The sequence below is a fragment of the Ranitomeya variabilis genome, chromosome 8, assembly GCF_051348905.1.
Source record: "Ranitomeya variabilis isolate aRanVar5 chromosome 8, aRanVar5.hap1, whole genome shotgun sequence".
Classification (NCBI taxonomy): domain Eukaryota; kingdom Metazoa; phylum Chordata; class Amphibia; order Anura; family Dendrobatidae; genus Ranitomeya; species Ranitomeya variabilis.
In genome coordinates this window covers 170,027,940-170,050,407 of record NC_135239.1, presented here as the reverse complement: position 1 = coordinate 170,050,407, position 22,468 = coordinate 170,027,940, and the positions used below count along the sequence as shown (strand labels likewise).

Below are 22,468 nucleotides of genomic sequence, written 5' to 3'. Positions count from 1 at the left end.
GTAGTTGTACATCTTTGATCTCCTGGTGTAACCTCCTGCATGAGCCCATGTGGTGTGAGGGGCAGCACAGCTGAGTTTAACTGTGTCACATTGCAAACCCTTCTATCAGCTCTTCTGATTACTGAGTGTCAGTAATTACATTTATGTCTGTTGCACTCAAGAAACTTGTAATCTCTTTGGAGTGAGATTTGTTTACACCATTCATAAAAGTGTTTTGCTTGTTTATTGGGTGATTGCTACCATGCTTATTTGGGCCAATATCATCTTGTGTAAAATGGCCAACACACTTAGGCTAGGTTCACATTGCGTTAGGGCAATCCGTTTAGCGCTAGCGCTAGCGGATTGCGCTAACGCAATGTTTATTTAGGGGCCGTGTTTGGGGTCGCGTTAACGTCCCCACTCTCGCAGATCCCCGATCTGCGAGAGCGGGGAACGGACCTCGGGCGCGCCGCGGACGCTGCAAGCAGCGTCCGAGGCACGTCACAGAAGAACGGCACATCACTAGCGCGAGCCGAAAAAGGCACGCGCTAGTGATGCGCTGCAGGAGACATTTACATTGCTGTCAATGGGCACGCTAACGGACCCGTTGCACGGCGTTAATTGTGACATTTTTGCCGTGCAACGCTGTCCGTTAGCGTGCACACATTAACGCAATGTGAACCCAGCCTTACGGCTCTTTACACAAGACTTTTCATCAGTCGTATTATCATCATAGACAGGATTACAATAAAAGATAATATATCTATTCATAGTAGATAAAACAGGATCTACCATTCTTAAGGTGGTGTCACAGCGCACCTTTACCCACTCTATTCCCAATGAACTTTTTCCTTTATGGGAGCCTGCTCAGCGTGTCTTCTGCATCTATGCACTTCAGAGGATGCGATGTAGTGCCGTCGTGCCCGTTGCACTGAGACGATAGATGCAGAGGGAAATGATGGAGTAGGGAGCATCAGCTCAAGCGCCCTTCTCGATACTTGCAGAGTGCCAGGCTGGGAGGCTGATGCCAGCACTAGCACTGGTCCCTCCGACTCACGGGCCCCACTGCCATTGGCGGCATTCCACTGTCTCCAGCTTTTAATCGCCTTTTTTCCTTTTACCACTAACCACTGCGAGTAGCATCTCCAATTCTAAGGAATTTGTCCTTATCACAAAATTGATTAGTTTCTGCCTGGTGATCTTGATTTACATGGACAATTCTGAGTTTTTATGAGTTTTGATGATCCTAGCTGTCTATGGGATTCGAATGAGTCTTCACCAGCACCACAGCTCAAAGGCATCAAGTATTCTTCTGTTTGCTCTTGTGAGTGTCCATGTCTTACAGCCATATGAAGAGGACTAAGGGTTGATTGTGGCTTGTAGGATCACTGATTCCAACAGGTGGCGCTATAGAGTTCAAGTCCTCTTTCTCTTTTCTGAAGAGGCAATTTGCATATTACACTTCCCAGAGGAGCATTGCACGGCAAATAAGCCTCCTTACCTTGGCATGCCAGAGCTAGCACGTCACTCTCCATAAGGAGAAACGTTACCCCTTAGACCCCAGCCATATGAAGAAAAAGACATACAGAAGCATACGCCTCTTTATGAATCGGGAACGGTGCGCCTCGCCACAAATCCGTTACCAATTGTCTCTGAAGCTTAACCCCAGCTCAGGGCCTCCTGGATGTCACCGTGAATGGTTGTATCATGCCACCGTTCATCAAGACATCCACATGTAGCAGTGATGGATTGTGGTGTGGGACGAATGTATTATCGTCTCTTCAGACAGGTAACAAATATGTTTTTCTTTACTTTCATTTTTACAGTAATAAATGGGGACAAAAAAAGGGTCAGGGAGTATTTATTTCAAATAAAGGATTCTATTCTTGCCATGTGTTTATTTCAAAACTTATTGTGGGATTATTAATGGGGGCATCTTATACACGCCTCTCCATTACTAACCCCTGGGCTTGATGTCACCTTACAATACAAAGCTGACATCAACCCCAACCCTATTACCCAATTGCCACAGCACCAGGACTAGTGGAAAGAGCCGGACAAAGCACCAGATTTGGTGCATCTTATGGATGCACCATTTCTGGGGCAGCTAAGGGCTGATGTTAGTAGCCTGGGAGGGCGTGCGATATCCCTGGCCCTTTCCCAGGCTATTAATATCAACCCACAGCTGTCTGTTCAGTCTTTGCTGGTTACAATTTATAGGGGGGCCCTTTAACATTTATTTTCTGGTGTCCCCAGCAAACTAACCAGTAAAGCTGTAACTGCTTATCATTTACTATATATATATATATATATATATATATATATATATATATATATATATATATACACACACACACTCACCGGCCACTTTATTAGGTACACCATGCTAGTAACGGGTTGGACCCCTTTTGCCTTCAGAACTGCCTCAATTCTTCGTGGCATAGATTCAACAAGGTGCTGGAAGCATTCCTCAGAGATTTTGGTCCATATTGACATGATGGCATCACACAGTTGCCGCAGATTTGTCGGCTGCACATCCCTGATGCGAATCTCCCGTTCCACCACATCCCAAAGATTTCATATTGTTTACGCCAAATTCTGACCCTACCATCCGAATGTCGCAGCAGAAATCGAGACTCATCAGACCAAGCAACGTTTTTCCAATCTTCTACTGTCCAATTTCGATGAGCTTGTGCAAATTGTAGCCTCAGTTTCCTGTTCTTAGCTGAAAGGAGTGGTACCCGGTGTGGTCTTCTGCTGCTGTAGCCCATCTGCCTCAAAGTTCGACGCACTGTGCGTTCAGAGATGCTCTTAGGCCTACCTTGGTTGTAACGGGTGGCGATTTGAGTCACTGTTGCCTTTCTATCAGCTCGAACCAGTCTGCCCATTCTCCTCTGACCTCTGGCATCAACAAGGCATTTCCGCCCACAGAACTGCCGCTCACTGGATTTTTTTTCTTTTTCGGACCATTCTCTGTAAACCCTAGAGATGGTTGTGCGTGAAAATCCCAGTAGATCAGCAGTTTCTGAAATACTCAGACCAGCCCTTCTGGCACCAACAACCATGCCACGTTCAAAGGCACTCAAATCACCTTTCTTCCCCATACTGATGCTCGGTTTGAACTGCAGGAGATTGTCTTGACCATGTCTACATGCCTAAATGCACTGAGTTGCCGCCATGTGATTGGCTGATTAGAAATTAAGTGTTAACAAGAAGTTGGACAGGTGTACCTAATAAAGTGGCCGGTGAGTATATATATATATATATATATATATATATATATATATATATATATATATATATATATATATATATATATATATATATATATATATATATATATATATATATATTACACTGGCTCTGGGCAGTTAGTCTCTGCCAGTGAAAGATTCCTCTTCCTGTGCTGAGTACTCTAGCTAAGCGGCTGGAGTGGAGTGGTCACAGTAGTGATCTGTAGTTTTGCTGTAATATGTGCGTGTTTATCTTCGGGTCCCTTTTCCCTGTTTGGTTTATTCCCCCCTTTCCTATCCTCTTCCCCTGTTGCTGGTTTGTGCTTTTGTAAAGGTTTTCTCTTAAGCCCCCGTCTCACTAAGCGAGATCGCTAGCGAGATCGCTGCTGAGTCACAAGTTTTGTGACGCAACAGCGACCTCAGTAGCGATCTCGCTATGTGTGACACGTAGCAGCAACCAGGCCCCTGCTGTGAGATCACTGGTCGTGTCGGAATGGCCTGGACCTTTTTTTGATCGTTGAGGTCCCGCTGGGTAGCACACATCGCTGTGTTTGACACCTTACCAACGACCTCGTTGACGACTCAGACACTGAATTGTCATAATAGCTCCCATGTGACATCGTTGTACAGGTCGCTGGTGAGATGTCAAACAGTGAGATCGCAGCTGCGATCGTTGGAGATCTCACTGTTTGACATCTCACTAGCGACCACATAGCGACGCAGCAACGATCCCTGACAGGTCGTATCGTTGTCGGGATCACTTTAGCGTCGCTAAGTGAGACGGGGCCTTTATTCCTGTTTTGTCTTTGTGTCTTGTTTACCTGACATTTATATCCCATGTCTCATGGGGTGGGGAGGAGACAGATTAGGGTTTTAAGGCCCCGTCTCACATAGCGATTTACCAACGATCACGACCAGCGATACGACCTGGCCGTGATCGTTGGTAAGTCGCTGTGTGGTCGCTGGGGAGCTGTCACACAGACCGCTCTCCAGCGACCAACGATCAGGGGAACGACTTTGGCATCGTTGAAACTGTCTTCAACGATGCCGAAGTCCCCCTGCAGCACCCGGGTAACCAGGGTAAACATCGGGTTACTAAGCGCAGGGCCGCGCTTAGTAACCCGATGTTTACCCTGGTTACCAAAAAAACAAACAGTACATACTCGCCTTTCGGTGTCCGTCAGGTCCCTTGCCGTCTACTTCCTGCTCTGACTGAGTGCCGCCGTACAGTGAGAGCAGAGCGCAGCGGTGACGTCACTGCTGTGCTCTCACTTCTCACTGTACGGCCGGATCTCAGTCAGAGCAGGAAGCAGACGGCAAGGGACCTGACGGACATCAGATGGTGAGTATGTACTGTTTGTTTTTTTTTACATTTACGCTGGTAACCAGGGTAAACATCAGGTTACTAAGCGCGGCCCTGCGCTTAGTAACCCGATGTTTACCCTGGTTACCAGTGAAGACATCGCTGGATCGGTGTCACACACACCGATTCAGCGATGTCAGCAGGACCTCAATGACCAAAAAAAGGTCCAGGCCATTCCGACACGACCAGCGATCTCACAGCAGGGGCCTGATCGCTGGTACGTGTCACACATAGCGAGATCGCTACTGAGGTCGCTGTTGTGTCACAAAACTAGTGACTCAGCAGCGATCTCGCTAGCGATCTCGCTATGTGAGACGGGGCCTTAACAGGAGCATAGCAAGGTCGGAGACCCGAGCCTCTCTACCTTTAATAGTACCCCTGAGACAGGGATAGTTAGGGTCCCTGGGACAGTTTGAGGCCCCTATCCCTTACCGAAGACAGTCACAGAGTGATAAATGGATAATCAAACATTTTTGAGCTGTTATTAATAGCCTGGGAACCTTTTTGGGATACGGTTCTTTTTCCCAGATTACTACATCAGCCCCCAGCTGTGGCCTTTCCCTCTGCTGGTTATGAAAATTCCACAGAAGCCCACGCCATTTTTTTTTAATTTAATTCTTAATTTTATACATAATGTATAGAGCAGGTGCTGAATACAACTCCCATCATTGTCGTCTGGTTCCACTGATCTTAGTGAGACCAATGACGATGAGAGCTGCCATCAGCAGCCGGCACCAAGGTACAGCACAAACTGTACTGCTTTTCCTAGGCGCTGGCACATGTCACACAGATGTGACACACGCACAGCTAACAGATACACGGATGTCACATGCGTACATATGGATGGCACATGGAAATGGACCACCAATCTCACCAGTACTGGTTTTTCCAGCAGGCGGCCTTAGACAGCAAGGAGAGTGGTGGAAAACCTACAGAAAGCATAATTACGTATTATTTATTAACTGCATATTACGTTAAAATGAAAAACAAAGCTTTGCTGAACTATATAATCACTTCCACAGTCGGGATATTCAAGAGACTTTATTCATTATGTAAATATGTCCGGATCTGCATAAAACATTATTCCATGTACATTATCTAGATTTATAAATATATTTTCACATCCGACATTCAGTAAAATGTAATCAATTGATTAAGGTGACCTAATATAGGAAAAAAAAAATTCCATTTTGCCATTAAGAATTCTTCTTTGAAAGATGAATATTTCATGTTACTTCCTCATGTTAATTACAAATGATTAAAAGAAAGAAGATCTCTACAAGAGAGATGTTTGCATTTCCAGATCAATTGTTAGTCCAAGACACCCAAAGAGATTTTTTATTTTGTAAATTTTCATTATAGTTTTTTTTCAAGCCCAATTTAGACCTAAGGCTATGTGCACACGTCAGGATTTCTTGCAGAAATTTCCTGAGCAAAACTGGACATTTTCTGCAAGAAATCCGCATGCGCTTTTTTTTACGTTTTCCTCGCGTTTTTTCCGGAGCTTCCCAATGCATTAAATAGCGACAAAAACGCAAAGAATCAACAAAATTAATGAACATGCTGCATTTTTTACGCAGAAAAAAACGCATCATGTGCACAAAAATTGCAGAATGCATTAAAAATGACGGGATGCTTATGTATGCGTTTAAGCGTTTTTTTTCCACGGCCGAAAAAAAAACGCAAAAAAATGCGAAAAATCTTGAACGTGTGCACATAGCCTAAATCAGTATGTTGCTAGTAAAAACCAAACCAGTAGACTAAACAGTAGATAAATCCACATAAAAAAATATGTCAAAAATTCTTCGAATAAGTTTGACTGATTTTAATTGGAAAAATGTCCTATATATTTTTTTTTCACATTATTTTGAACATTCGGCAATAAAACCAGCAGGACGCTTATTCAAACAGTATTTGTAGCATTTTTTTTATTGTGGATTTGCAGGAAGATCTGCCTCTGAATAGGCCCTAAAGATGTCATGAATATACATTGTCCTCTACAAAATGGGTCAGAGGTTTTGTGCTTGCTGCCTTCTGGTTCTCAATTCTCAAACTACAGTGGAGTCACAGGTGTTGAAGGCGACATGTCCTTTCTGGAGTGTCCATCAGGTGACGAGATCCCTTTTTTGTGATATATGAGGCATCCAGAGATGCCATCAGATCTTCCAAGGTCCTGCTCCTCAGCTGATGCCACTACTCTGCTGCTCAGAAATAATCTGTCAGACAAGTATTTTTCTGTCCATAAGTTGGGGGGGTGGTCGCACAGAATTGTATCGCAGGCCACAGGTTATGCATCCATGGATTAGACCAATGTTGGCTGTAGCCAGCGATATCGACGGGTTCAGCCAGCTGTATAATGTGTATGGAGGCCCTGGCCGACTGATGGCGGGGAGAGATGTCAATCGCACATTTCCGACTGCAGAATGCCGATTGGATTGTTCTCTCGGAGATAAGCCGCTGGCCAACGTGTCAGTCGGTGGCTTTCTCATAGGGAACACAGGAGCGCTCAGCCAAAAAAGCGCTCCTGTGTATGAGACAGAGCAAAGCTTTGTTTAGTGGATAGGCATCTAATGTGTATGGCAAGCTTTACTTTAAAGGAGGACCGGCCATTTCAGAGTGTGGAGAGGTGTGGGACCATTATCCTGTGTGGGGGATCATACGGTGTTGGGTTACCATACTTTGCCTTTGGATTTGAGGTGGGGTACAGTAGGGTCATTCTATTGTGCAGGTGGAGGACATCATCATGGGGTATCATACGGTGTTTGGGGGACACTTTTGTTGGCATGATACTTTATGGGTGCAATGAAAACAGAGTCTAGGAATTCAGCATTACGATAATTACTATGTGAAGGCTGGAAAGTTGTTAGATATGCTCTTCTGTGACCCTGATAATTATTTCATTTTTTGGGGGTGGGGTGACCTCAGTTAGAACTTCTGTTATGGGGCCCCGTGATTTCTATGTACGCCCCTATTTACATCGATGGATTGTGTTTTCAGTTTGGAGTGATGCTCTATTACTAGTTCATTTTGCACGTTTTCTAATATGAAGATTGAGAATAACATACTCAGCCATTTACAATGTTAAATATCCAAGACATATTATTCCTGATTGGTGGCGTTGTAGCAATTCGGACAGTGACTTATTGGTTAGTCTTTAAATTAAGCTTTAAAAGGGGCTGCACTGAAACATTCTCCACTCCAGCGCAGAGTGCTCTTTTGGGGCTTATAATACCGCTCCATTCATATGCTAGTTCTGTTCTAGGTTGGAAGCTGGGCAATTAGGTAAAAAGTTAATTCTGCACGTTGCCTAAAACATGTGTCTGCAAACTGAGATTCTGGTTTGACTTTTATACCAAGTCGCGCGGCAAGGCTCATTAAAGGGATTGATGTTGACTTTTTAGAATTGCTACTTCCAAAAGATAATTAGAAGATATGCCATTGATATTAAGAAGGGGGCTACACAGTGACCTTAATCATGACACAGGCCCTATGACCAAAGATTGCTCCATGCTACTACTACATTACAGCATAGAGCAAGTGAAGGGGGATGCATTGTGATACATAAAGTACCGACAACAAGCAAGTTGCAAAAAAATGACGATCAATTGTAACATTTGGTGACCTCGCGTTATGTTGCGGTGTAGAAGGGGCACTCGGTGGTCTTTGGCTGTGCGACCTGTGCATTCAAGCTGCAAAGAAGTTTAGACAAAAGATAAACTGAAGCAAAACACAACAAAATTGGTTTTCAAGTGGGCCGCTCTTAATAATGAAGCACAAGAACAGTTCATGTTAAAATAGTACAAATTTATTAAAAACAGTGATTCAAGATATCAAGTTTGATTCGTTGTGTTCGAGTCTGTACATCATATTAAACAGGTAAAATATTCCAAATATATAAAGAAAAAAATCAAATCAAATAAATTGTATGAAACCAAGACATTTTATGCTACAAAAACAGTAACTGTAGAAGGTCGACTTCTATCTTTTACAGCATATTCATTAAATAAATAAATGTGTAACCTCCACCCTGGTTCTCATTTTGTGGTTTAGAGGAATAAATTGGGGAAGTTGAATGAATATATTTCAACAATGCAAAAAAATGCAGAGGATACAACAAAACACGACGTAAGAACGTGACAATGTTCTTCTGATCTACAGAACTGTATGTCGCCAACATTTGCCTTTTTTTTTTTTTTTTTTAAACTATATTAACTGTTATAAATTATAGCTAGACTGCTTGGCAAATGCTAAAAAAAAGATTTACAATAGGTAAAATACTGTACACAGTAATGGCTCAGAAGCAAAAAAAAAAATAAAAAAATTATAGAGATATGAAGATGAAAATTAGAGCAGCACAGAGAATGAGTCCGGGTGCAGAGCCCCCCAGGCAAAATACCAAACCTCAATTGTAAAAATCCAGAAAAATTGGAGGCAGCACACCGTTTGTAGTGAAAAGGAGCTCAGAAGGCGATGTTTCGGTCCCAACAGGAACCTTTCTCCTGTTCCTGTTGGGACTGAAACGTCGCCTTCTAGGCTGATTACACAGCTCTTTTTCACTACAAACGGTGTGCTGCCTCCAATTTTTCTGGATAGATATAATATATATGTCACTGGGTTCTATAAATAAGCCTCATCACATACGTAGCACAGATGGCACAGAACTGCGCCAACTCTGGTCTTTAGAAGTCCATTGTAGTTTCACGTAATAACATGAATTTATCAATGGGTCTTTTTAACCGGAAAGATTGGGGCAGTCCAGGCTGTTTACAGGGTTTTGCCACAAGTGGAATGAGAGAACACGTGTGCCACTTGTCTGGACTTTTCTTAAAAGCTCAAGGCCTCCTGAAGTTTGACTTGCACTTGTGTTTCTTTAATATTTGTTTATCCAAGTGGATAACATTTTAGACTAAGGATTATAAATCTGCAGTATTTCTGCTATATGTGAATGTACCCTAATATTTTAGATGGAGACTCTTCATAACTCATTTGTATATTGTCAGGGCCGGACTGCGCGCCAACTCACATGTACAGTTGAATGCATTCCCTGCTCTGCCTCTGACACTGCGGGTGCGCACGCACTCACTGTGTCCCAGGCAGTGCAGCGGCAGTCGCCGAGACAGGAGCAGGGAGCAACGCGGGCATGAGGAGAGGTGAGGAGTGTTTTTTTTTTTTTTTACTGGACTTTGGGGTCATTTTCGGGGGGGAGGAGAGATGCGGGCTGTGCTGTATACTACGTGGGCTGTGCTGTATACTACTGTGTGGGCTGTGCTGTATACTACTGTGCGGGCTGTGCTGTATACTGCTACGTGGGCTGCGCTGTATACTGCTACGTGGGCTGCGCTGTATACTGCTACGTGGGCTGCGCTGTATACTGCTACGTGGGCTGCGCTGTATACTGCTACGTGGGCTGCGCTGTATACTGCTACGTGGGCTGTGCTGTATACTACTACGTGGATGTGCTGTATACTACTGTGCGGGCTGTGCTGTATACTACTACGTGGGCTGTGTTATCTGCTATGTGGGTTGTGCTATATACTATGCGGGTTGTGCTATATACTATGCGGGTTGTGCTATATACTATGCGGGGGGTATATTATATTCTATGGGGGAGGCCGTGTTATATACTATGTGGCTGTGTTATATACTATTGTGGGGTATATTATATTCTGTGGGGGAGGCTGTTATATACTACTAGATTGTGGCCCGATTCTAACGCATCGGGTATTCTAGAATATGCATGTCCCCGTAGTATATGGACAATGATGATTCCAGGATTCATGGCAGACTGTGCCCGTCGCTGATTGGTCGAGGCAACCTTTATGACATCATCATCGCCATGGCAACCATTATGACATCTACGTCGATACTGTGCCCGTCGCTGATTGGTCGAGGCGAATTCGCAGCAGACTGTGCCCGTCGCTGATTGGTCGAGGCAACCTTTATGACATCATCGTCGCCATGCTGTGCCCGTCGCTGATCAGATCAGAGACGCGGGATTTCCAGGACAGACAGACAGACGGAAAAACCCTTAGACAATTATATATATAGATGGGGGTATATTATATTCTATGGGGGAGGCTGTGTTATATACTATCGGGGCTGCATTATATTCTATGGGGGCTACATTATATATTATGGGGAGATGGGATGCATTATATTCTATGGGAGGCTGTATTAGATTTTATGAGGGATGATTGCATCATACTCTTTGATGGGGCTGCATTATATTTTGTGGGGAGGTGGGCTGTATTATATTCTATTCAGGGCTACATTATATTCTATGGGGGCTGTATTATATTTATATTCTTTTAGGGGTGATTGCATCATACTCTATGAGGGGGCTGCATTAAATTAGGAGGGGGGCTGCATTATATTCTATGGGGTGGCAGCATTATACTCTGGGGTGGCTGCATAATACTATATGTGGGCTGCATTATACTGTATTGAGGACTATAGGGAATAGGTTATACTATATGAAGACCTATGGGGTGCATTATACTATGGGAAGTGAATTGTACTACATAGGTGCATTATACTATATGGAGCACTATGAGGAGTGTATTATGCTATATGGAGGACTGAGCAGTGTATTTTAATATATGGAAGACTATAAGGAGTGTATTATACTATATGGAGGACTGTGGTGCACATTATAATATATGGAGGACTATGGGGTGTATTTTACTAAACAAGTAAAATGCTGCATATTCAGATTGTTTTTGCTGGAACAAAAATCATTGTTCTCAGCAGCACATCGCCGCTGTAAACTGTAGATGTGCTGCTGATAACATGATACTGTATGGTGATCTGTTAGTGATCTATTAGTGATCGTTCTGTCCCATCATTATTTCTCAGACGGTGGAAAGAGGCCAGGAAACAAGAGTTGAACAACTTCAGTATTGTCGATCAAACTCATTTAGCGGCCTGACCTCAGCGCTTGCAAATACAACCGAAATGCTTTTGTGTGATGTGCGATATGTTAGCATTTGGGGCCCCATTTTAAACTTTGCCTAGGGCCCCACTTTGCCTAAAACCAGCCCTGCCTACAAGTGTACAAAGATATTATACAGTCACCATGTGACAAGTGGGCCTGTGTAACTTCAAATGTCAGGGCTGAATTTTAGTCCCAGTCCGGCCCTGTATATTGTGTAGAAAGATGGAAAGCAACAGCACCTGCTACAGTGCCTCCGCGGGTGAAAAAAAGTATTACATATAACTAATTGTGCATTAAACAGTGTGGAGCTATTTTTTTGTAGTCAGTATACACTCTGAAGACTGTCCTAAATAATATCCACCCCCCCTCCTGTAAGGGCCATATTAACGTGACACACAGGCCGGCTGAATGTCTCCCGACCCGACCTCATTGGCATATGAGGATGCCAGGTTTGGGCTAGGCAGACACACGGCCAGTCCACACAATGCGGTCCGTAGTCAAGTCAGACTGTGAAACACTGATGTGTGAATCTCAACACATCTTTTATTTTTTAATGTGTGTGTGTATATATATATATATATATATATATATATATATATATATATATATATATATGTATGTATGTATGTATGTATGTATGTATGTATGTATGTATGTATGTATGTATGTATGTATATATATATATATATATATATATATATATACGCTATATTTTATTCAAGTGTTTTCCTTATGGAAAGATGAAAAAAAGGATTCAGTTCCAGACTGACTAAACTGCTGCTTAGACTTAATAATGTAAAAAAACTGACATCTTTGTATATAAATTCAGTAATATACCGTACATGTTTATGACAGACGCAAATGTATATACAAAAAAAAAATAAAAATACAAGTAAAAATGATGACTTTGTGCAAAGTTAACATCGAAAGGAGTTCAACTAAGCATCCGAGGGATATTTTCAGATCTAAATATTAACATTGTCCCTTTAACAAATCTTAACAATCACTGTTTCTAAGAGCCTAAATCAATAGAGGAAAAATCACGGCTGGTTATCGGGTACCTTCATCACTTACTACAACATGTCACCCAGCTTGCTGTACTGCACTGCAGATCACGGGCCCAATAACCCATGGTGATGGCAGGTGTAGTGACCACACCTATACCCAAAGGTAAAATCGGTAGCAATTTCATCATATTCCCAACCCTAGGTCGGAGAACGCGTGAGGACTTGTAAACAAGTGACATCTCTATAAAAAGTGCAATTCACTTAAGGCTCGCACAGAACGTAAGGGCTGCACCAGACCAAAAATATATGTCCACTCTTCCACGTTATCTAGGCAAGCTTTGGTAGAATGCCAGCTTCACTCGTTCAATGTGGTAGCAGAGCCTAATAGCCGTGGCAGGCCTGAGATCCATACAGTCTTGAACAGCAGGAAGATTGAGCAACAAGAGTGCCTTTCCGTCAATTTCCTAGATGCAAAACAGAAGAGATAAAAAAGGTTACTATGGCCAGATTGTCACAGCAAAGAGGTGTAAGGGGCAACGTTTCTCTTTGGGAAGAGTGTCAAGCCAAGCCTGGCATGTCAGAGTGAGGAGACTTCTACGCCACGAATGCTCGAGCCTCTGGGAAATTAAATATTGTCTCTTCAGAGAGCTGGAGAACTAGAACGGTAGAAAAACCTATTGGAAGCAGCGCTCCTAAAAGTCAATATCGACTCTTTAACGAGCCTTACAATATTGACATTCTGGCTGTACTTTTATCCCAAGTCATATGGCAAGGCTTGTTAAAGTGTTGCTATTGACTTTTAGGATAGATGCTTCCAATAGGTGGCGCTAGAGTTCTAGTCCTCTTGGTACCAAAGAGGAATTTCATCCTTGACTTTGTTACTAACATTACTGGGCATGGAAAACATAAAATCAACGATGAAATACCTCTTTAGTAGCAAGAGGACTAGAACTCTAGCGCCTCCTATTGGAAGCAGCGATCCTAATAGTCAATATAGATTCTTTAACGAGCCTTGCCATATGACTTAGGATAAAAGTCAAATCCAGAATCTCAATATTGTAAGGCTCGTTGAAGAGTAGATATTGACTTTTAGGATCGCTGCTGCCTTAAAAAAGTGAGTATATGCAAAAGTAGAATATCCCAGCCCGATAGGCACTTGTCCATGTGCCTTATTGGCTTCTCCACCTGGGGAAGACGCCCGCTCTTTGCAGAAGCAAAGAGTTGGGGGTAGGTTCACATGACCATATGAAAAGAAAAAAAGAAAAAAAAAAAAAAGTCAACCAGATATGTGGCATGATTTTTTTTTTTTTTTTTTAACTTGTCATCCCTGTGCAGTCCATATGCAATCCATTTTTTCACAGCAGCAGATTTGCATAATTTACAGGACCATTTGCAGCTTCCTAAGTTACGGAGTTGCAATGTATCTGTAATAATCGGATGCTGTACTGTACTGTGTCATCTGATGTTTTTCCACACATAAAAATGAATGGGCGAGTCTCATCCAATTTACGGAGGAAACTTGTGCATGCTGCAATTTTTTTTCACATGCAGATTTGGTCAGTGAAAAAAAATTATAGATATATAAAAAACAAACAAAACAAAAAAAACGGTCATCTGCACTGCCTCATTGAATAACATAGCTCCCAGTGTGTTTTTTACTGCGGGAGGTGACAGCTCTACTGACAAATGTCTCGTGAGCAGATCGCATCGCAATGCTCGGACTGGCCGTCGGCACTCCTCACCCGAGAGTGGCAGCCGCATAGAAATACATCACTGTAGGGTCCGGAGACCCGAAGACCAGTCCGTGCGATGCGATCCTTGCACGAGAACTATGGCCATCTGTCTGCACCTTCATGGTGCTTTCCTGGTTCTGATAATCAGCAAAAAAGTCAGGGTGTTGCGGTCACAAAATAGGTGTAAATTGCACTCACCTGTCTAAAAAGTATCCTTGCGGTAATCCTCTAACTAGTAGGTCAGCCTTACCTGTTCTTGAAAGAGTTGTGCAAGATGAGCACAATCTGTGGACTTGATGTACTCCACTACATCATTAACCGTCCAGTCTATTGGAATTTCCTTCAGTGCCAAGGGTTCCCTCAGCTCAATACGGATACCCTGCAAAGTATCACAGTGCGGTAAAGCCTAAACCCAACATATACAGAAGACAGACACTTTGGTCAATTTTAAAAGCAACTCAAGTTAAAAAAATTCGTTAGAGGCATCTGGTCCTTAATCCTTTCACGCTATTGCCATTTTCAGTTTTTGTTTTTTCTTCTCCTACTTCCAAGAGCCATAACCATTTTATTTTTCCGTCAATATGGCCATATGAGCACTTGATTTTTGCAGAACGAGTTGAACTTTTGAATGACACCATTCATTCTACTGGAAAGTGGAGAAAAGAAATTCCAAATTCCAAGTGCGTTTAAATTACTAAAACTGATTTTTTTTTATTTACCATGTTCACTATACGGTAAAACATACTTGGCAATAAGATTCACCAGGTCAGTACAAGTACGCAGATACCAAACATGTATTGTTTTCTTTTTTTAAATGATTTAACTGGTGAAAAGATTTGAAAATTTGTACGAAAAAATGTTTTTACTTTTGTTGCCATTTTCTGGGGCATGTAACGTTTTCATTTTTCGGCATATGGGGCTGTACGGGGGGGTTATTTTTTGTGCCCTGATCCGACAATTTTACTGATACCATTTGGAGGTAGATACAATTTTTTGACTCTTATTGCATTTTATTCCAATGTTGCAGCAGCTAAAAACAAAACAAACCCACAATTCTGTAAAAAAAAATTTTGTTACAACATTTACTGATGGGATTAATTTATTTTATGTTTTAATAGATTGGACTTTTATGAACACAGCGATGCCAAATAAGGTTTAACTGGATTTAATAGTTCCTGTAGGGGACTTGAAGCTGCGATTGTCTGGTAGTTTGTGCTATACATAGCGGTGCCTCAGCCACGAGCTAGTTTTCAAAGGAGTAACGCAATTGCAGGAAGGAAGGGCGGTCTTCAGGAGACCTTCGACTCATGACAACCCATTAGCACCACGAGATCACGTTATGGGATGCCGATGGGAGCGTGGAATGATGCATGCCCCTGTCGGAGCATGTTAAATGCTGCTGTCAGAATGACAGCGGGATTTAACAGGTTAGCAGCCGTGAGCGGATCTCGGATCCACCCGCGGCTGTTGGAGGCACATGACGGCTGATTATATCAGCGGTCATTTGCAGGGAAAGATGTCGGCTGCATCCAAGTCTGGATGGTGGCATATGATGAACCAGTACGTCATATGTCGGTAAGTGGTTAAAAAATATTTTGTATGACCAAATTCTTGTTGTTTTCATCTTTATAGGTAATATATAAAAACATCTTTTTGCCCACTATTAAATAGATATTTTATTCACCAGGGTAAATACATCCCCTGTATGTACTTATTCCCTGAAACACTAAAATTGGTCTTTTAAACAATCACTAGTGATGAGCGAATATACTCGTTACTTGAGATTTCTCGAGCATGCTCGGGGGTCCTCCGAGTATTTTTTAGTGCTCGGAGTTTTAGTTTTTAGCGCCGCAGCTGAATGATTTACATCTGTTAGCCAGCATAAGTACATGTGGGGATTCCCTAGCAACCAGGCAACCCCCACATGTACTTATGCTGGCTAACAGATGTAAATCATTCAGCTGCGGAAATAAAAACAAAATCCAAGCACTAAAAAATACTCGGAGGACACCCCAGCGTGCTCGAGAAATCTCGAGTAACGAGTATATTCGCTCATCACTAACAATCATTCTTATTTACACAACTAATGAATCACAATCAGTCAATTATTAATAACCAATGTTCCTGACAATTTAACTCCTAGTAAGAGAATTCTAGTTTAGTAAACCTTTTACTGTAAGGCCTCATTCAGACGTCCGCTATTCATGTCAGTGTTGTGTAATTCTATCCGTGAAAAACTCATTATAGTGTATGGGACTGTGTGTGCTTTTTCTTCCCCCCAGACAGGCACACGTACATTTTTAATCTGAGTCACTGATCACAAAGGGAGGCTGCCGTCACACTAGCAGTATTTGGTCAGTATTTTACATCAGTATTTGTAAGCCAAAACCAGGAGTGGAACAATTAGAGGAAAAGTATAATAGAAACATATGCACCACTTCTGCATTTATCACCCACTCCTGGTTTAGGCTTACAGATAGTGATGTAAAATACTGACCAAATACTGCTAGTGTGACGGCAACCGGAGTCTGTGAAAATCAGTGTCAGCACCCAGATGTCACCTGTGCTGACCGTTTTTAATGTAGTGAACAGGAGAAGCTTTGCAATTTTTCCATGTATTTTTTCATACGTGAAAAACACTGACGGAACAATGATGAAAATCTAATCCAAAACTCAGATTGCTTTATTGTGAAGTTTTTGCATTCACCATACCTTAGCTGGCAGATTGGATGCTTTAAAGTGACAAGGTTTTCTTTTCTTCTCACATTTAAGTGATTGTTCACTCCGGGTGGGTGAGGCTGATGAGGACGACCCTTTTCCTGATATTTCTGAGCCTTCATGAGGTTCTTGGGCACTTTCTTCACTTGGGGAGTAATCCTCATCATCATCCTCCTCCTCACCACTTCCCTAGAGAAGAAAGAATTATATAAATGAAGAATAACTTCTATTTCATTATCACTCTACAAATAGATATCATGGATTGGTTAGATCAGTATTTCCCAAACTCCAGTCCTCACGGACCCCACGGGTCATGTTTTCAGGATTTCCATAGTGTTGCACAGGTGAGACAATTCCTGATGCCTTGATGATACTTCCACTACTTGCATAATACTAAGGAAATCCTGAAAACATGACCCGAGGGGTCCGTGAGGACTGGAGTTTGGGAAACACTGGGTTAGATACATAAATTTAAGGGCTATGCTCACATCAGCGTCATGGCTTCAGTTATGTCAAAGCAGTCATACGACAGATACTAGTGTCACCCCATTGAACCACCCTATTAACTTACAATGGGGTCCGTCTGGGTTCAGCAGAGTGTCTTTTTTTACAGCAAAAAATAGCGCTGCATGCAGTGCTATTCTAACCCTCAAATGTGACTAATCTCTTAACCGAGATTCCTTATTTCGCCTCTGAAACAAAAGGTGGTAAAGAGCTGAAGCACAGTCCATTAGATAGATGATGACTTGCAGATTAGTGGGGGTCAGACTGCTGGGACCCCAACCAATCCAGAGTACACAGCTACGAAATGCTCTATTTATGGTCTATGGGACCAACAAAGATAGCCAAGCTCAGTGGACAGCTTTTCCATTAGTCTTTAAGACAACTAAGAGGTGACGCACATGTGGCCACTGCTCCATCTCATGGGGCATTTGAGAGTCCCATGTGTTTAATCAGTTGGGGTTCCACGAGTCACACCCCCACAGATAAGCAAGTAATTAATGAACCTTCAAGTTTAGTATCCAGTATGCTCTTCTTAATTCAGATATAAGAATTTACAATTCCCTGACATAACCACACACACTCCAAATGCCATGTTTAGATATCTATAGAAAGTACTACCCATGTCACTCCTGTTATATTCTCACAGTAAGGGCACAATCAGACGGCCGTATAAACTGGACCAAAATCGGAAGGGGGTGGACAGACTGGCCTGGCGGCTCTCCTGACCAGAGCATGACAGCTGCATAGAAATACATTGAGCTGTCATACCCTGGTCAGGAGAGCCGCCGGCCAGTTCATGTTTTGCGGTCAGATCTCGGTCGTCTGACTACGCCTTCAAAATAAAATCAGTATATGGTATCATTAAAAAGGAGCGATATTTCTTTGGAAGGAAAAAACATTTACCTGGGGACTTCCGACAGGAGTATTCTCTATAGAGTTGGATGTGCGTTTCTTCTTGTGGACGAAGAATTGTTTCCTTCTCTTCCTCCTCTTGGTTGGCTTCTTCAGGGCCGCCTCTATACTGCGCAATATGCCTGTAGGATTGCTCAGGTTTTTTCCACGACGCTTTCCATAATAATGAGCTATTCAATAAAGGATTACAAGAACATAGTGTGAACATTCACTTACAGCCAGAAGAAACGCCAATGGTTATAGTGCACCTAGATGGGTCACTAAAAGGGAATTACCAGTACCTTATTTTTTGGACTATATGATGCACTTTTTCCCAAAAAAATTTGGGAGGAAAATGGGGGGTGCATCTTCTACTCAGAGAAATACGGTAACGCTTTTTAGTCAACATCATTACGCAAAAAATCTTTTATATAAATAGTAAAAATGTAAAGTTATATTTCTTTTTTTTCTTTTAGTCAAATGACAAAAATTAAACTCCATGTATTGCAAAGGAAAAAAAAAAAAAAAAAAAAATTAATTATTTGAGACTCCAGGAAAAAAAATTCTTGAGCCATTAAAAGTGTGTGCAGAATATAACGCAAAAAAGGTGCCTGGTCAGGAACAGGGAAAATGGCCTGATCCTAAGCTGGTTAATGAGTAATCGCCTTTTTAATTTTGGTTTCATAAATCAATAGAAGATTTGAAAATAAGAAAATTTTTAATACATCTTACCATTCGAGAAATGTGCTTATTTTTTCCCCTTGGTTAATCTCTCACTCAGAATGAACAATCAGTCCAGAAGGAGAAAGAAGCAGATTTTGCTCATGAAACATATTGCAAGATTTCTTGTTTTTACATGTACTATTAATTTATGAAAGTGAATTTAAAGCAACGGTTACTCTTTAAAGAGATTTTCAGGTTTATTGTTTTTCAGTCCATTGTTATTTATATGTACAAGTCAAACCCCGTTGGCCTTGCCTACTGGCAAACTAGCGCCGGCTCGCTGCTGCCACTAGTTGATACGGTAGCAGCTCTGCCATCATGTGACTGCTGCAGTCACTGGCTTCAGTAACCACTGAACCCCATGATAGGCTGCAGTGGTCACAAAGTCTGTGTTAAGTCCCTGCAGAAGCCATATTAACAAATAACCAATACAGCAACAGTCTCTGTGCCGGAGCAGCACATGGTAAATGACCAGACCATTTTACAGTCCAAGAGACATAACTCAGCTATATGAGGGCTAGTAGTTTGACACAAATCATTTTTGGCATTATTTTATTGGTCGTTCTAATGATGGTGTTACAAAATTTAATGTTTATTTATATGTTTTATTTGTTTCACAAAATAGAAACTCTAAATCTTTATAAAAAAAAAAAACTGACTTGATGCATTCCAAAACACACACACAAAAAAATTATATTTCCATAGGAGTATTTTTATTTATTTATTTTTTTAAATATCTTGGATTAAGAAAAAAAAAAAAAAGTCCTAAAATTCTATGCATGCTTATGATGCAGGGGCAAACATGAGCTCACAGATGGAGCCCCCAGCAAGTCACCCGCTTCACCCAACAGCAGACACCCACACAACACTTATTACATAGTGACAGAATACCACTGTGCTGTGAAATGTGGCCTATGGTTTCAGCAGAAACAGGAGATTTTTGTGTACTCACCGTAAAATCTTTCTCTTAGCCTCTAATTGGGGAACACAGGGCCATGGGTGTTATGCTGCTGTCCACTGGGAGGCGAAACTATGCATAATTTGAAAAAGATTAACCGTGGCTCCTCCTCTGCAGTATACACCCCTGGACGGCGTCAGCCTTCTCCAGTTTTGTGCAAAAGCAGTAGGCGGAATGTAACATGAATAACAGACATGCCTATAAGAAGGCCACTATGTACGCGCTCAAAGAACAATATGAGAACTCAACAGTAACAACAGCCCGAAAAGGGCAACAGGGTGGGAGCTGTGTCCCTCAATTAGAGGCTAAGAGAAAGATTTTACGGTGAGTACACAAAAATCTCCTTTACTCTGTCGCCTCATAGGGGGACACAGGACCATGGGACGTCCCAAAGCAGTCCCTGGGTGGGAAGCAATAGACGAATATTGTGCAGACAGGCCTCTATACTTGGGGCACCGCCGCCTGCAGAACACATCTACCCAGGCTCGCTTCCGCTGAGGACTGGGTATGAACCCTGTAGTGTTAAGTAAACGAGTGTGGGCTAGTCCAAGTGGCCGCCTTACACACTTGTTGTGCCGAAGCCTGGAGCCGAATGGCCCAGGAGGCCCCTACTGCCCGTGTAGAGTGTGCCGTAATACCGGCTGGAAGAGGAGAATTCTTAAGGCAGTAGGCCTCTTGTATGGTGGATGTGATCTTCCTGGCAAGGGTAGCTTTGGAAGCTGGCAGACCCTGGCGGCTGCCTTCCGGAAGAAGGAAAAGGGATCAGACATCCGAAAGGACGCAGTCCTAGACACATATATATACGCAATGCCCTGACAAGGTCAAGCGCATGCAGAGCCTTCTCCACTCTATGAACCGGGACCAGACAAAGGGAAGGCAGAGAAACTTTCCTCATTGAGGTGGAAGTTGGTGATTGCCAAAAGGAAAAAAACACCTTCTGGGAGAGAAGGCGGAGCGGGACCTCCTTAAGGGGTTCGAAGGGTGGTTCCTGCAATGCTGTCAGGATCAGGTTGAGGTCCCACGTTTCTAGTGGTCGTCTGTAGGGGGAAACCAATTGGGAAACCCCCTGAAGGAAAGTCCTTACTTGCGGCTTGGTAGCATTGCGCCTTTGAAAAAAAGCACAGAGGGCTGACACCTGGCTCTTAGGTGAGCCCAGGGACAGCCTGGCCTCCAGACCCGATTGGAGAAAAACCAGGTAGTTTGGGGAGGGAAGAAGCAAATGGGGTCTGTCCACGATATTCGCACCAGGTAAAGAGAACTTTCCAGGTACGGTCATAGATCTTTGCAGAGGCTGGCTTCTGTGCCCTGATCACGGTCCTAATGATGTCCGTCGAGAGCCCTGCCTGGGTCAGAACCCAGGTTTCAAGGGCCACGCCGTCAAATTGAGAGCCCCTGAGTTCTGGTGGTAGAACGGGCCTTGAGATAGAAGATCCGGGCGGTCGGGGAGGCGCCAGGGGGTGTCTGCTGAAAGTTGTACGACGTCGGCGTACCATGTACGTCTGGGCCAGACCGGTGCGATTAAGATGGTTGGAACTCCATCTTGTTTGATCTTCCTCACCACTCTGGATAACGGGGAGAGGTGGAAAAATGTACAGAAGCTGGAACTGGTTCTAATACTGAACCAGAGCGTCTGCTCCGAGTGACTGCGGATCGTGTGCTCTGGCCATGAAGCTGGGGACCTTGGCATTGAAGTGGGATGCCATTAGGCCCACATCTGGGATCCCCCAGAGATGGCGGATCTGGCAAAAAATTTCGGGATGGAGAGACCACTCTCCCGAATCTATTCCTTGCCGTCTGAGGAAGTCTGCTTCCCAGTTGTCCACACCCGGAATGTGGACCGCCGAGAGAACCGAGCCTGTGTCCTCCACCCAGTGGAGGATGTGTGACACTACACGCATCGCCTGGGTACTGCGGGTCTCCCCTTGGTGATTCACATATGCCACAGTCGTGGCATTGTCCGATTGTGTTCTGATGTGAGGGGCTGCCAGTAAGTGATGGAAGGCCCTCAATGCCAGGAGGATGGCACGAATTTCCAGGATGTTGATGGGCATGGTCGCTTCCACTGGGGACCACTTGCCCTGTGGTGTAGGTGCACTGCAACCCAACCCGTCAGGCTCGCATCGGTGGTCAGAACCTTCCATTGACCTGTGAGAAAGGATTTCCCCTTTGCTAGCGAGGTTGGCTTGAGCAACCAGTGCAGGGACCTCCTGGTTGACGACATTAGCTGGAATTCCCTGTCGAGAGGAAAAAGGATTCCTGTCCCAGGACTTGAGAATGGCTAGTTGGAGAGGCCTGAGGTGAAACTGGGCCAAATGGGACTGCTTCTATTGCTGCCCCCATCCTGCCGAGGACTCTCATGGCAAACCAGAGAGATCGAGGGGGTTTGCAGAGGAGGATGCGAACTCCTAGGCTGAGAGCCAGTGCC

General features: G+C 43.3%; 1 protein-coding gene across 2 annotated transcripts in view; it reads right to left on the bottom strand.

Annotated features, from left to right (window-relative positions):
• Window positions 1–12,265: 12,265 nt before the first annotated feature.
• SFMBT1 (Scm like with four mbt domains 1) overlaps window positions 12,266–22,468 on the bottom strand; it is a 150,414-nt gene continuing 140,211 nt past the window's right edge. Inside the window, exons 18-21 of one of the 2 annotated variants that reach the window (XM_077278162.1) lie at window positions 18,375–18,553; window positions 16,962–17,156; window positions 14,500–14,628; window positions 12,266–12,980 (exon numbers count right to left, since the gene is read on the bottom strand). In XM_077278162.1, the coding sequence (XP_077134277.1) occupies window positions 12,840–12,980; window positions 14,500–14,628; window positions 16,962–17,156; window positions 18,375–18,553 (644 nt within the window). In that variant the 3' untranslated portion in view covers window positions 12,266–12,839. The remainder of the gene's footprint in view (window positions 12,981–14,499; window positions 14,629–16,961; window positions 17,157–18,374; window positions 18,554–22,468) is intronic. The other variant, XM_077278161.1, reaches the window with a different exon arrangement.